General features: G+C 39.4%; 1 protein-coding gene across 4 annotated transcripts in view; it reads right to left on the reverse strand.

The window, feature by feature from the left end:
* Window positions 1-628: 628 nt before the first annotated feature.
* Window positions 629-14,783, reverse strand: part of KIF26B (kinesin family member 26B) — a 277,653-nt gene continuing 263,498 nt past the window's right edge. For all 4 annotated transcript variants that reach the window (XM_086878160.1, XM_086878161.1, XM_086878163.1 and 1 more), the window contains 3 exons: window positions 9,206-9,408; window positions 8,079-8,229; window positions 629-6,589 (listed from right to left, as the gene is read on the reverse strand). In XM_086878160.1, coding sequence (XP_086734286.1) covers window positions 6,441-6,589; window positions 8,079-8,229; window positions 9,206-9,408 — 503 coding nt within the window. In that variant the 3' untranslated portion in view covers window positions 629-6,440. The remainder of the gene's footprint in view (window positions 6,590-8,078; window positions 8,230-9,205; window positions 9,409-14,783) is intronic.

Raw genomic sequence — 14,783 nt, forward strand, 5'->3', positions numbered from 1 at the left:
GCCACAAACATGAGCTGAAGGCAAGCAGATATTGTGCACACCTCAGTAGCAGCTGAACCTGCCAGCAGTGCCTCTCCAAGAGAGGAAAATGTCTTGAGTAATGGACGCAAATTTTTTATCGCTCCCATGGTGGCCAAGGGAAACGTGACACAACTGCTAAAAGTGATAAAAAAATACTTATGAATACATCTTTTATATGTATATTATATTTGTTTTGTATATATTGTCAGATTTTTCCCCTACGCACAGATGTAAAAGAGCATACTCTGTGTATATGCATAACCAGCTTATGTAAAAGCCTGACCATTTCATGTCTGTGTTTTCTCTGTGTTTCTGGACAGCAGCAGGGGAGAAGTAAATGCTGCTCTGCTTGCTTGTGGTATTTCTATCATTGGTACCAAACCCTTCAATTCCTTACTGTTTTCTGGTGAATTTGCTTCTCAGTAACAAGTAATACTTGCTTGATAGAACCGCTTTGGTCATTTTATTTTCAGGTTTGATATTGCTCTCTTGCTCACTTTCACTGTTACGATACCACATCCTCTTGTTGGTCAAAAGCATTATCTGGTACGAAATACCATTAAATGCTCTTACCTAAATTGAAAGAGTCAGGAGGAGGAGGCAGATATATTGGTAAGATAAAAGTAAACATTTAATGCCACTATAGTTTGATTTTTTTCCAGACATCATATTTTTGACAATGTTTCACACCTCAGATACCACAAAAGGGATATTTTTTAGCCAGCAAACAATAAACTTTACAATTTTAATGGCAAAAGGTTCAATGCATTTGTTGACAAACTTGGAAATGGCTGTGACTTTCCACATTTTGAACTTGTCCTCATGCTGTTCTTTCTCCTTTTTTCACCATAAAATTTAGTTGATTATATATATATATATACTACTGGTACATCCTCTTCTGGAATTGCCCAATGATGGGACCAGAATAAGTTCCATATCTATCAGTTTCTCTTCTCATTAGCCCTATTTTATATGACTATTATAATGAGAAAGAACATAGCCACGGACAGAGTGAAATGGATTTAGCAAACATACACTTCAATGCATAGCACTTAGATAAGCATTTCCAACCATGATGTGTAAATAAATTATAAAATACAAGCAACTCTATAAAACAAGAACATCCTGAGTTTACAAATAAATTATATCCTTCATACATAGAATATGATGTGGATGTGGATGTGGATGTGGATGTGGATGTTAGTAACCAGCAGTTTCAGCTATGGGAGGGAAAGAAGTAAAATGTAGAAAAGTTAGTATCTATGCATACATAAAACATATATGTATGTGTGCTACACGTAAATACTCACACACATACATATACAATAAAGCGGGTGAATACATCCATATCTATAGTATATAGAGAATATGTAATATAGCTGAAACTGCCTCAAGCACCAATTTATTACCATTATTATAAAGTTTGCTCAATACTTAAGTAGGACCACTCAAAGTAAGATAGTTTGGGTTGTGTTTTATTTCCAGTCCAGGAGGGTTGGAAGGTAGTTTGAAATACTATAGCTGAATGCTATTGAATGCTACTATTACACTTGCAGCACCTCCATTCTTTGAAGAATCATCATGCCTTTTGTGAGCTTCAAAAGTTTGCATAAGTGAGCATGGGACTGCTGTTTGTGAATTTGGTGGCAAAAGGGTGCTACATTTTCAAGGGAAAATTAATTATTTTCTTGTTTTGAAAGGTTGCTTGAGAAGGAGAAAGAAGAAAAGATAAAGACAATAATAAAATGGTTTATTATTTCCAGGAACAGGTATGGAAGCTCAGATAACCCTGGGATGAGCACACAATAAATGCAAGAGAGAGAGATTATTAACTTTGCATTGACAAATGATTCACAGTTTTGTTTGCTATGGTTATTTGGAAACCTCGTACAAATCTTAGGATAGCTAGCAACAGCCAGCCTTGTGTCTTCAAAAACTGCTGTGTGTTGCCAATGCAAAAGCCTGTGGAGTTACAAAACACAGACCATGAGGACATCAGGATTAATTCATCTACACGGGAACTGCAGCAATTTGGCTACATTGGCTGAAGAACCTGGGTGAGAAAGAACCTTTTAAATAAGCCCTTGAAAGAGTTTCAAGCATAAGTTTTCCCTATAGTGTGGCATAAGTTAGCTTCATCCAGGCGAGTGCAAGGGGAATGGTTTTGCAGGCAGGCACTGGTTGGAGGAAGGAAGGGGAGTGGCAGTGTTGCCATTTGTGAGCAGCTCTGCCACTTCCCTGCAGCAATGCCCAGGCTGTGTGCATGTGTATTTATCCGTGCACGTACAACTTTTGTTTCTATAATGATTTTTAGCACATTAAAAAAGATGCAAGTAAAATCACAAACATCTGTAAAAGGTGATTTTTGTAAAAGAGTCTGTATTTTTCAGCTGTCATCACATTTGAATTCCATGCCAACAGGTCCCTATTTTAAGACAAGCCATATTATTGAGATAAATGAAAAAAGTGAAAAAGTAAAACCCACACTTCAAGATAGACTGACTATGCCCTGTGAGCAAACATGGGATTTGGTGTGTATTACTCCCAGCATCAGTCCCAGCTTTCAGCCTCTATAATTGCCACATTTAGAGATAAAAGAAAAAAATGCCAGTGTGTATCTTTGATCCCTTTTCATACATTTTATGCAGCTTTCACTAAGAATCATGTCAGAGGATCATGCCATTACTTGGTACCAGTTACTATTTTATGGACCTGCAAGTTTCAGAAGCTAGGATTTATGGCAGTGGGTCTTCTAAGACTGGATCGAAGATAGATGTTCAGCAATAGTCCTGTGTCCTTACACAAAATGAAGGGGTGTTAAATACATAAGAGTAGCATGTATGATCTTCTACTATATTACTAACAGTAAATACCCCAAAAAATTGCAAGTGGATATATTTTCCTCACAACTGGGTTTACTCTGTCATAATTCTTCTGATTCTTAATGCAATTGTGCCTCAGTTTTATCAGAGAAGGTGAGATGAGAAGAAAACCTAAGAAAGGAGAACATTAGTTTCCTTCCTTGTCTTTCTGTAAAGTAATACTTTGGATTACTTGGTTCTGAATGAATTGTCAAGGAATTGTTTTGAAGCAAATGCCAGGCATATATGGCAAAAGAAAATACATGTGACAAATGTACCAGGAATTAGGGCTCTCCCACACCCTTCAGAGCACAAAGACATCTGAATCCATGGTCTTGAAGCCCAAGTCTCCAGCCTATGGTTACACTTGATTTTATGGCTATAGAGCAACTCCTGTCCCTTGTATGAATAAGGTTTGTGTATGCCAAGAGCAGGAGTTGTCAGGAAGTGCCCCAGGTGCTGGTGGGGATGTGGAGCAGTGCTGGTGTTCCACAGTCATCTCACAGCCTGACAATGAAGAGCTGTGATCTCCTGTGACACGTGCAAACAAAGAATTAACCTTCAAACCTAATAACATTGACAGTGCTGTTCCCTACTAAAGCTGTTCCAGGGAAATAAGATTGATTTCTGAATGTGAAAATGATGAGGCATTACATTCATGTTGCTCTTGTGTATTTTGGGCAACATGATGCCTTTTAAAAAATCAGCATAAAAACAGCACTATGCTGGCAATGCCTTAAAGAATGGGACTTCCTAGGTGACTTGCAGAAGTGTATGTGTCTTCTCTAAAATGCTGGCTACTGCAAACTGTCATCAATTTGATAATAAGGTCCTGAATGCTTTGATTTATGTGTTTTGCAAATACTTGAATTACAATAATATAAATTCTGAAGTAAAAAGCTGTTTTCAAGAAGAAAAAGATTTATCATGTCAAATCTCCACAAATTTATCATTCCTTATTTTGTATTAAGCTATCACAGTTCTCAAAAACATAGTGGCAAATTCTGAAATGAAATGACAGAAAGTCAAGAATGCATATGGATTTTAGAATATGAATACTAGTATATTATGGGAGTTAACAGCTACTCTGATTAGGTCCTCAGGAATAAAATATTTATAAGTACTGTGATTCTGCTCAATTAGCATATATGTTTTAGTATGCAAAATTCATCCTTGGTGTAATCAATTTGGTTTCAGGGATCAATTTTTGTCCATCATGATAAACAGGGTGAATATATGCTCTTACTCTTTAAAATAATGGTTAGGTATGCCTAACCATAAAAAATGCCTCCTAATCTACAGAAGCACCAAATTCAGAGTCAATGAATAATTGAGTTCATGAGGGTGAGGGATATTATATGCAATAGGTATTTTACAACAGCTCCGAAATGTGTCCACTTGATTTATAGAAACATCACCACTCCTGTGTAAGTCATGAACTGTGTGCAGGGAGGATTTCCTTGGCTCTCTGCAGCTGTACTCAATCCATGGGGCTCTGCAGAGAAGAGATGGCCTCCAAAGAACCAATACATAGTAACTGCTACTGAAATTGCTATAAAGAGAAGAAAGCCAGTTAAATTGCATTGTTTGGGGGGAGGATTTTCAGAGTTGGTTGGTTTGTGGTTTTTTCTTTGAGAGAAAAAGGGATATGTTTTTAATACTTCATTTATAAATTTCATTATAGGAAATTGCTGTGGAACAGACTAGAAAGTGACTTTCACACAGGACTTTTTTTTCTTTCCAAATAATCCTATAGATTTTAAGTAGAATTTTCTACAAAATCCAGTGACAAGGGTAATAAAGTGAGTAAGATTTGTTATTAAAAGTTGTAGAGCACTAAAATAAAATAAAACTATACAAATGTTACTTCTACCTTTTAAAAAAGCTTTTCCATTCACTAACCACTAAAAAATCTACCAGTATTATTTTTCCATTGCGACTTGCTGCTTGGGGTGTTGTAAGACAGCACTGATATGATGGTGCAGGTAAAAAGAGTTGCACTTAATTACAGTAGTTAATTGATGCATTTTGAGTATATTGAAAGAGACTCTTATTTCCTCATAGGCAACAGGAGAGTAACACAAATCTATGTGAGAGAGGAATTTTTGTGAATGTGCTTATTTCAGTATAGAGGAATAAGAAACCTAATTCAACAAAGTAATTCTTTATGCTCATATGTAATTAAAATGCAGGTTTGGTACATTTGTTTATGAAATACAAAGAATGTTCCTTCCCACATACTGTTTTGTAGATAAAGGGGCCAACTAGTAGAATAACTGGATGTGTATGGAGCTGCAGACCCTTGTCCTTTTGATGTCAATGTGAATTTCGCCATGGCTTCAGGACTAGTAAAGGATGCCACAGCCATCATGCTTAAAGTGCTGTATCTACTAATTTTCTTTATTTCCAGATGTGCTGAGCTGAGCAGAGTCTGTACTTCTCAGGTACATCTGTGAGTATGGACACACTGGGCCAGGGTTCAGAAGCTGACGAAACACATTTCGCAGTGGTATGTGTCGTAAAGAGGCAGAGCTAAATTTGATCGCTCATAGTCTCAACAAAGAATAAATCACTCATTTTTGGACTGATGAACATGGGAACCCTTAGTGAGAGGACAATTTTCCAGCACATTACTAGCACCAGAAAAAAGGGTTAGGATAAAAGTACTTCCTCATTCATAACTACAGCCAGTACAAAGCAAAACATATATGAAGAAGAAAACAAGTTATGAGGGTTGGATCAAATCGAAAAGATATTTACTTCACAGTAATGTCACTTCTCTCTCACACACTGCAAAACCTAAAAGGCTGGGAAAATGATGGTGTTCTCCAATATATAAGAGAGTACAGAAAAGCATTTAAACAAACCTTACTCTCTGTTAGAAGTATGTTTGTGTCATCTGGGAAAGCTGAATTTCTCTTTGAGTGGCCTTACTCTGGTAACAAGAAAAGACAGTTAACATTTATTTATATGTTGTACTGATTAGGAAATATCTCTACAAACACAAGTTACTTAGAAACAGCAAGTCTGAAATAGGAGAAAACACCAAGAGAAAAACAAGCTGTAAATACATTTCAAAAGTGTATTTGCTTTTTTTTTTTCCTTTTTCTTTTCTTGACTAGCACCATCTGTACACAATAAAGTATGAACATAAATGTTTGGGTAACAAAGATTTGCAAGGCACTTGATCAGTTTTTCTGGATAGGTTTTGTTTTAATGAACCTCTCAATGGAAGTCCCACAACCACCTTTCCTCCTTCCTCAGCTAATGCAGCGAAAGAAGTGTCTTCTGCCAGCAGTTCTTATTTACAGACATTAAAAGGTTCCACAAAGTGCTCTTTTAGGCTAAGAGTATCAACAACCTTCTCACTCCATTTTCCATGCTTGTTCTGTTTGTTTTTTTAATACTACTCCTCTGTATAATATAGCAAATCTCTCATACGCACAGCTGAGACTTGACTCCAACCTTCATCCTCTTTCTTTTGTCTTTGGGATGCTGTTTGCAAGGGAAAAGGAGGATGGCAGAGATGCACATTGAAATTCTCTTGAGGTTCATACTTTATCGGCGTCTAGATGTGATGTCAAAACAGGTGATCATCATGAGATGGGCCTTGCAGAAGTTGACACGGTTTTCCAAACGCTCAGTCACACATTCCAGGGCCTCCAAGTATTCCAGGGAATCCAGCTCAAATACCTGCTCCAGATCAACTGTGAGAAAGAAAATACACAGATAGGAAAAGAAGACAAAGCTTAGTGATGGCAGGTAGGAGAGTCAGAGCTAAGTCTTCAAACTCATCATATATGTGCAACATTACCTAATGGCTTGCCATGGTCTTTAAAAATTGCCTTTTCTGTTTAATGGTCATTAACATGACACAACAGCTTGTCCATAGTGAAAAGTACTTTTAAGTTGCACTGGATGCTTTCTGGAGTGATCTGCTCTGCCATCCTCACCAGAAGTGCAGATGCCTTTGCTGTGCTCCATCATTCTCCAGCAGATGTTGAATGCTAAGCATGTAGTGACTTTCTCACCCATTCTGCTGACCAGAAAGAGCTTTAAATAGCTGCTCTCTCCTGGGAGGGAAATCCCTTTGTTGAATTCAGAACTTGGAATTTAAAATAAACCTATAGGCTCCTTGATCCTCCTACCTCTCCCTATTCCATGTGATTTCCACTAGACCACTGCAAGGGAAGGGAAGGCACACACATCAATCCCTCCAACACAGGTGGCCAGCAGCTTCCATGGAAGCTAAGTGTGAGATACATTGTCTGAGCCAGCACTGCCCATCTTTTCTGGTTCCTAAGGTCTCTGCAACCTTTCAGGCTTTCTGCACTTAGCATATTGAAATTAGAGGCAAAGGCATCACACAGAAAGTGGACAGCAATGCATAGAAAATTCTCTTTCTCTTTAAAACTGTCCTTTTAAACTCTTTTCCTTTATAGTGTTCCTGAAACCTATAGTGTGTTTGTTTTGCAGGATGTACCAATCTGGTATCAACTTAAAACAGCTGTCAAAGGAAGAGTTAAGGATGTTGTAAGGGAACACACCAGCCAGCCTCCTTTTGCCACTTGAAATTATCCTAAATAAACTTTTGCATATTGTGGGGATTTTCTAGAACTCTTTGATATGAACTTAGCTGCTTGCTACTATTAAAAACCATTGTATAACTACTACAGTATTCTTTATGTTTTTTTTCCTTAGAGGTGCTGAGGTCCTTCTTCATTTGAATGTGAATGCCCTTTTTCATGTAAGCCCACTACTGCCAAGGGACAAGTTTGCTCCACAATGTCATTTTGTGGTAGAAGAGCAGATTTATAATATTGCTCATATGTTTGAGTGATCTGAGGCCAAAAAAAAAAAAAAAATCTCATTTTCAGGAGCTGTGGACTGAAACGTGTGAACGTTAATCTACCAATGGCAACATCCACCACTAGAATGCTGTAACATTTCAACATTCAGCTCTCAGGCAAAAAGGATCTTTCAGTTCTACTGTTAACATTTAATAAGAATTATAGGAACTAGGTCTTGAAAGACAGTCAATCTAAAGCTTACCCTTAGGTCATATGTTGGTTCATTTTAGTTTACAAACAGTAGCTTACATCTCACTCTTACCAGACATTTTTGCTTCCTTCCATCTCCCCTATTAAATAAACCAAAGGACTCCTATGAGTTCAGGCAATAAAACGATGCCCTTACATTCACTGAGCCACTTGTTAGGATCCAGCATCAGGTACTGTTTGGTCACCTCCAGTTCTCTCATTAACCACTCATACTTGGCCTTGACCTCAGTGATTCTCTGCTGGCGATGCTCGAGGATTTTCAGCTTGGCATTGAAACATATCACCTCCTGCCAGCCAGGAAAAAGAAGCAAGGAAAAAATAGGTGAAGAGGAGAAGAAATACCCAGGTCCATTTGGTGAAATGATCTTCCAATCAATAATACTGACAATGAGCCATTTATTCTAGAAGCGTGAAATCATCCATCATCTGCTCTTTTTTTATTGCTTTTGTTTGGTTTTCATGTTTTCTATCAGTGAGGTTTGGAGACTTTGCAATGGTAGTTAATAATAAACCATAATAATTAATAACAGGCAGCATCTTGAAATTACATTAACTGTAGGAAAACGTTCTGGTTTTCTTACTGCAGTTTGGCTAAGAAAATCTAAGCTCTTGGGAGTAGGAAATCCTTTGCTTGCTGTATTGAAAGCCTAAATACACCCCTGTGCTTGGTGCATAAGTAATGCATTAGTCATATTTTAAAATAAGAGAACTGGTAGCAATGTCAAATTTGAAACATCCTTAAACAAAGGGAGTATGTTATGAAAAGCTCTAGCAATTCACAATCATTAATAAAGAGGATATATTTTTTGTAAACCTCTGGGGCACAGTAACAGCATGAGGTGCAGTGCTAGAGACAGCCAGCCTGGCTTCACATGACTTCTGAGGGGTGGCAACCACCAAGATGTGCAGCAAATGAAGCCATCTGAGGACTGTGCAACCCTTACTAGTGTGGAAGCAATTCCAATAACAGAACTATCCTCGTCCAAGCCGTGCAAAGGTTTCAACACTATTTCATGTTCTCCTCTGTAAACAAATCTGTTGCGGGTGAAGTGCAGTGGAAACCCCACTCCAACCAGTTTCTCCAAACATCACAAATAGTTTCAACGAGTGTCAGAGGCTAGGAAGAAAACATGCCTTAAAATAATAATGAAGTCTATAATCCATTGTTATTCTAAAATACTCAACCTCAGATACTCCTCCCAGTCTTATAAGTGCTGACCTTGCAATTCACACCCTCCAGGAGATTACACGGATTGTGCTCACCTTGCTGTCCCCACCTCGTCGTCTCTGGAGCCTCTCCACATCATCTATCTCATAGACTTTGATCTCAAAGGGCTCCCCCAGCCCCCTTTGCCCACTCCGCAGCGGCCCGTCCACCCAGCGGACCCCGGGGCTATTGGCAGGCTTCCTTGCTGGGGAGGCAGTGTCAAGGGATAAAGCTGGAATAAGCCTCCTCCTCTGTGAGCCTGCAAATGGAGAAAGTGCCATTGCATGTTAGCACAGTTATTTCTTCTCTTTTCCATTGAAGAGAAGTGAACAAATGATACGTGCTTAGCCTTCTCTGACATAGAAGAAAATGGAAGGAAAACCCAGGGAGGCCACGGGAGCTGTAGCTGCAATACACACTCACCATGAGTGACACCCTCAGTGTTCCTTGGTGCCTGACTCCAGGATTTGACACTCAGAGGGCACACATACCCTGAAGTTTACAGAGCCTGTGTCTGCTCCCCACTGATTAGGTGTCAGCACATGCGGGTAAGCCGATGAAGGACCCAAGCCAGCAGGATGGAACTGGTCTAGCCTGGCTTTCCAATCTCTTTACGGCTACTGACCCTTAAAAGAACAAGCATTAAACAGTCTCTGCAAATCATCTGCCACATAAGATGCCAAGTCAGGGCCTGTGGTAGAGCAAGGAGGAACATGTATGTCCTTGGCCTAATGGAAGTGGTTTGTTGGGAGAAAGAACAGAAGCACACACCAAAGAATAAAACCAGCTGGTTGCATTTCCTTGCTTGGTTTAGTACAATTAGAGCAATGGCTTGGTTTAAAAAAAAGCAAACAAAACCCAAAGTTTTGTCGCTGGCACAGTGTTCCCTAGGACAGAGCAGGAATTAAAAGGATAGGAGAAGCCAAAAACAAAACCCAGAGCCATCAAGTTTGAATGAAACTGTTAACTGGCTTTCTTGGCTACAAGTACATAAGTGATGCCAGCCAGCAGGGAAGAGATGCCAAATGATCATGCAGATTTTATTTTAAAAATAAGATAAAATCATTTACAGGAATTTCCCACATTACATTTATTGAGACTTTAATGTAAATAGTTTCAACATGTCTGTCAACTTGGTGCATCAATAAAAGCTAAAAATCCCCAAAATATCTACTGATTGCCTAATTTTTGGATTTTCAAGTAAGTATTGCCTAGTTTCATTCATGGAAGTCTGCTTCTGTGGTGACTTTGAGAACTATTCACATCTTATCCCATGATTTCTGAGTACAACAGTACTAAGTACTGAGTACAACTAGAAACCAGTAGGTCTGTGTTAGAGACAAGTAATTGAGCTTTTAAATGGATGAGAATGGTCTACTGGAAAGCCTAGTCCACAGTGCTTTTATTTGGATACATCTGAGATAACCCAATGCAGGAAAAAGAGAGCATAGCCAGAGCTGATTGATAGAGAGTTCTGGGTAGACAGGGAGCTCTACAAGGCCCCTTTATACCAAACAACCTGATATTGTCATCCTATGACACTTATCATAGTTGTGTTTATTCCAAACTGCAGCCCAGCAAAAAAACTCATGCCAGAACAAATGAAGCCTTACAAATACCAGCAAGCAGAGTTATTTTAGTTCTGTGGTACCAGTCAGTGGAACACAATGTCAGCATTCCCTTACCTTGAATGCATTTCAGTTAATCTCTAGATTAAACTGCCTGACCAAGAGAAGAGTCAGATCTTGATAAAAGGAAAAGCAAGACCTGATCCATTACCATAGCCAAAAATTAACAAAAGAGACAGTTTGGGAAGACCGCAACAAACTTAATTCTAAGTGTGACTCTTGTCAGCAGTGCTAGAGAAAGGTAACCAAATGCTGGGAGCAGCTATATACTTGAAGGGAGGTGAGAGAGTGTGGTGGACTATTCAATTTTATTACACGCAGGGAGAGATCCTGAAATAGGCTCAGCCCCTCCTGAGAAACAAGTCCTCCACTTGCTTAGATGGGAAGGGTCCTGAGTATAATCCAAGTGTTAAGATCAAAAGGATTCAGGCATTAAGTATGGTTTTAAATACTTTTGAGGCTTTTGGCCATGGTACCTCACAGAAGCGGTGTCTCAAATTTTGTCTGAGTATAAATACAATCTCTCTGCGGTTCGACAACTTTTAGAGCCAGCGATATCTACAAGCATCAGATCTGATCTTCTGTTTAATGCACCCAGTGCTGTCAATAATTTTTTCTTTCTGCCCCACAATAATGGTCACATCTCCTTCCCTGACATGCCTTCAGACCAGCTCTAGCATTTCAAGGAAGCAGCTGAGCAGACTGGAAATTCCTTCTGCCCAGCTCTCCATGCATGGCTGGATTATGACTAAGGTAGTGCCTTTTTCTGTGATGTTTGATTTTCTTCCTCTTTTCCCCACGGTGGCTGTTAAAACCATCTTCTTGTTCAATGAAGCACTTTTAAACCATCTCACTGGAAAAACTCTGTCTCCAGCCAGAGTTGAAGTCCAGGCCCAGGACTCTCTGGAAATGCAGGTGGATGTCTCCAATGCATCTTGCCACAAGAACAGCATCAGGCTCCTACTTGGAGCAAAGCAAACCAGATTGCTGGGGTATGAAGCAGAGGAATGATGGTATTTTTTTTTGCATTTTGTACTCATTCATACCCATTTGGCTCAATGGGAAGCAGAATCCTGTAGTCTAGAAGGAGGGCTCCAACCTGAGGCATCCTTTAATAGCACTTAGCCCTTGGGAGAGGGACAGCTGAGAGTGCAGCTGTGGCAGGAGACATTAACTCATTGTGGTTTTCTAACCAGAGCTCATGTCTGGATTGCCTGTGGGTTATGATAACAGGACAGGCTGCAGCTCATGGTGCACTGGGGCAATGCAGCAGGGCAGAGCTGCCTCACACAGCCACCTTGCCACCGTCTGCCAAGGGACTCTTCTGGGACACAGGCCACCTGCCCGGGGCTTCCAGGGGTATGAGACACAGAGGAGAAAGAAAAAGAAAAGAAAGAAAAAGAGAGATGTCTCTTTATCTGCACCTTGAATGCTGACTCAGGATGATTTACCTGAGGTGTAGAGGAGAAAACAAAATTAAAGATCTTCCTTTTTCTAGTAAAGTAAAACTGGATCTAGTTTGCACTAAACATGCACTGCTGTTTAGCAGCCCCATTACAGAAAATAATGGTGCCATTTGACAGGATACTCCTGCCACTGAGGTCTTCATTTAGTCTCTGATTTTTATCTTATTTTACCATAACTGAGATCAGCAAGGACATAAAACCTAAGCAGAGCTTTGGGGTGAATATCAGAAAGCAGCTGACAGCTTTCTCATTCATGAAAACACACAACAATTAAATTGTTAAAATCAATGCAGTTTTCTATTCATATAGAAAATATCCATCTGAAGTTCCAAATTTACTGGGTGCACTCGATGGAGTTAGGATCTCATCAATTTTGACTGTATAATAAATAACATGCTCTGTGGGAATTGCAGCACACTACTCCTCTATTCCCCATGTATGACTTATGAAGAAAGTAGGCAGCCAGGGAGCTCAACAGGGACAGATCTCAGCACCCTCCCATCTCTGCCTTACCTCTGCACCTTGACAAACTGACCCTCCCACCATGCAAATAGAATTCATTCCTCCATACAAAAAAGAAATTGATACCAAAAATCAATCTGAAAGAAACCCAGAAAGATGAACCCATGGTAAAATTACATCACATTCATTTATGACTATGCAGTACATAAAGCAAAATGCCTTTTTCTAAATGCCCTGAAGGATACGTTTTTCATTTAATTTGAATTTACCCACACTCAGCATAACCCATCTTGAACCTAGCCTGAGTATGAATAACCAGGCTGTGAAATAGCCATGAAAATACACAGGATACAAGATTTGCTTTTGAGACAGATCTATTGCTCTACCTTAAGCTATAGGTTAAAGTTTGGCCAGGTTAAGTTCAAGATAAAGAGAGTAGCACAGCAGTGAAGGCATGCAGTGTGAAAGTAGATCTGACTGAAGAGTGGCACTGAAGCTACAATATGTTTCAGTAATATAGTAAAGGTAAGTAAGTAAAGGTAAGAGGAGCCTTAAGGTATGAGAAATACTGACCAAGGTACGTGAGGGTAACTTTAAGGATAAGAAGGCACACTGACCTCAGCAGAATTGCCAAACTGCAAAAGGATGTGTGCTCATAAATGTGTTGACCAGGGCAAAAGCTCTAAAAAGTCTGGTTTTGCTTAAGTACTGTATATTTTGGAGTGCTCCCCTTAGGCTGCTTTCCAAGCACACATTCCAGATTGAGCATCTTTTCTCTGAAAAAGGTAAAGGCAAAAACTGCAAGAACAAAATCTTAATGAAAAACAGTGTGACGTTTATCTCTTCAAAGCAGAATACATCCAAATGGGATGCAAAACAACTGCTGTCTAGAAATTTCAAGGTGCTTCAAACAGAAAAAGAAACTGTAACTTGATATAACATCATTTCAGAAGTTTGTATTGTATGCTCAAAGGCGGGATGTGGAGCCAAAGCTATCCCCCACAGTGTTTAATGTTATAGGATGTAAAACTGCCTTTCTGTACAGAACCTGTTCTTCAGTATTTTAGTTTTTCTCACCAGACAGTCCAAGGAAATTACAGAAACCAGACCTGGCTAACTAGAGCAGTACCCTTAAGCTCACATTATTCCTTCTGTGGCTCCAACATCAATAGCACCGATGCCAGTTGTAGCATCAAACTTTTCTTACTAGCAAAGATTATCTATCTTATTTCCTCACTATCCTGCTGCTCCTCACTGACAACAGGGCTCCTGCTCTGTTTGAGTTGAAAATGTGATGCTGACTTTGCCTCTCATTTCCTAGTGGGATCTGCCCTTACGGTCAATTGTCCATGACTGAAACAACTCCTCCCCTTTCCTTTGACCTCTTTTCTCCTAGTTTATTTTATGGTGCACTTTGCCCAGTGCAGAGCATGCAACTATTCACTCCATGGATTTTCATATATTTTGCACAGTTCCCCTCCTGAAAGGGAAGTCCCTTCAGTGTTTGAAGGCACCTCTTCAAATGATGTGGGGACTTCACCAGAAGTATTTAGGGTGCCCATCTTGAGGTCAGCATTCCAAAGAACCAAGGCCTATATTGCCAGAAAATCTAAACAGCAATCACTCATCCTCACACTCAGATTACACAGATTGCATAGAATGGGCCATGTTGCACCCAAACACCTGGAATATGATACAATGAGAGGATACATCATTCAGAAGAAAATTTTCTACGTCCATCTCACTGTAAAATAATTCAGGCCATATTCTATATTGACTGTTACGAAAGCCCACTGTTGTGAATTGATAACAAGTGCTAGGACGCTTGAGGCAAGAAATCACTTGTTTACTGTTTATCAGAATAAAGCAATGCTTGTTTATAATATTCCATCCACACCTATACTAGATTTGTTGTTTATGTACTGGTATAAGGCATAAGGTCATGTACAGCCAACTTCTAATTTTTTTCTATCTACACAGTTCATTTCTATCTACCCAGTTTATTTCTTAACCTTGCTTTCTGCATTACTGTCTTATTTATAAGGAGCTTTTAAGGGCAGTTTAGAGCTGGAGAACGA

Source organism: Cyanistes caeruleus, chromosome 2, assembly GCF_971803275.1.
Source record: "Cyanistes caeruleus chromosome 2, bCyaCae1.hap1.1, whole genome shotgun sequence".
Classification (NCBI taxonomy): domain Eukaryota; kingdom Metazoa; phylum Chordata; class Aves; order Passeriformes; family Paridae; genus Cyanistes; species Cyanistes caeruleus.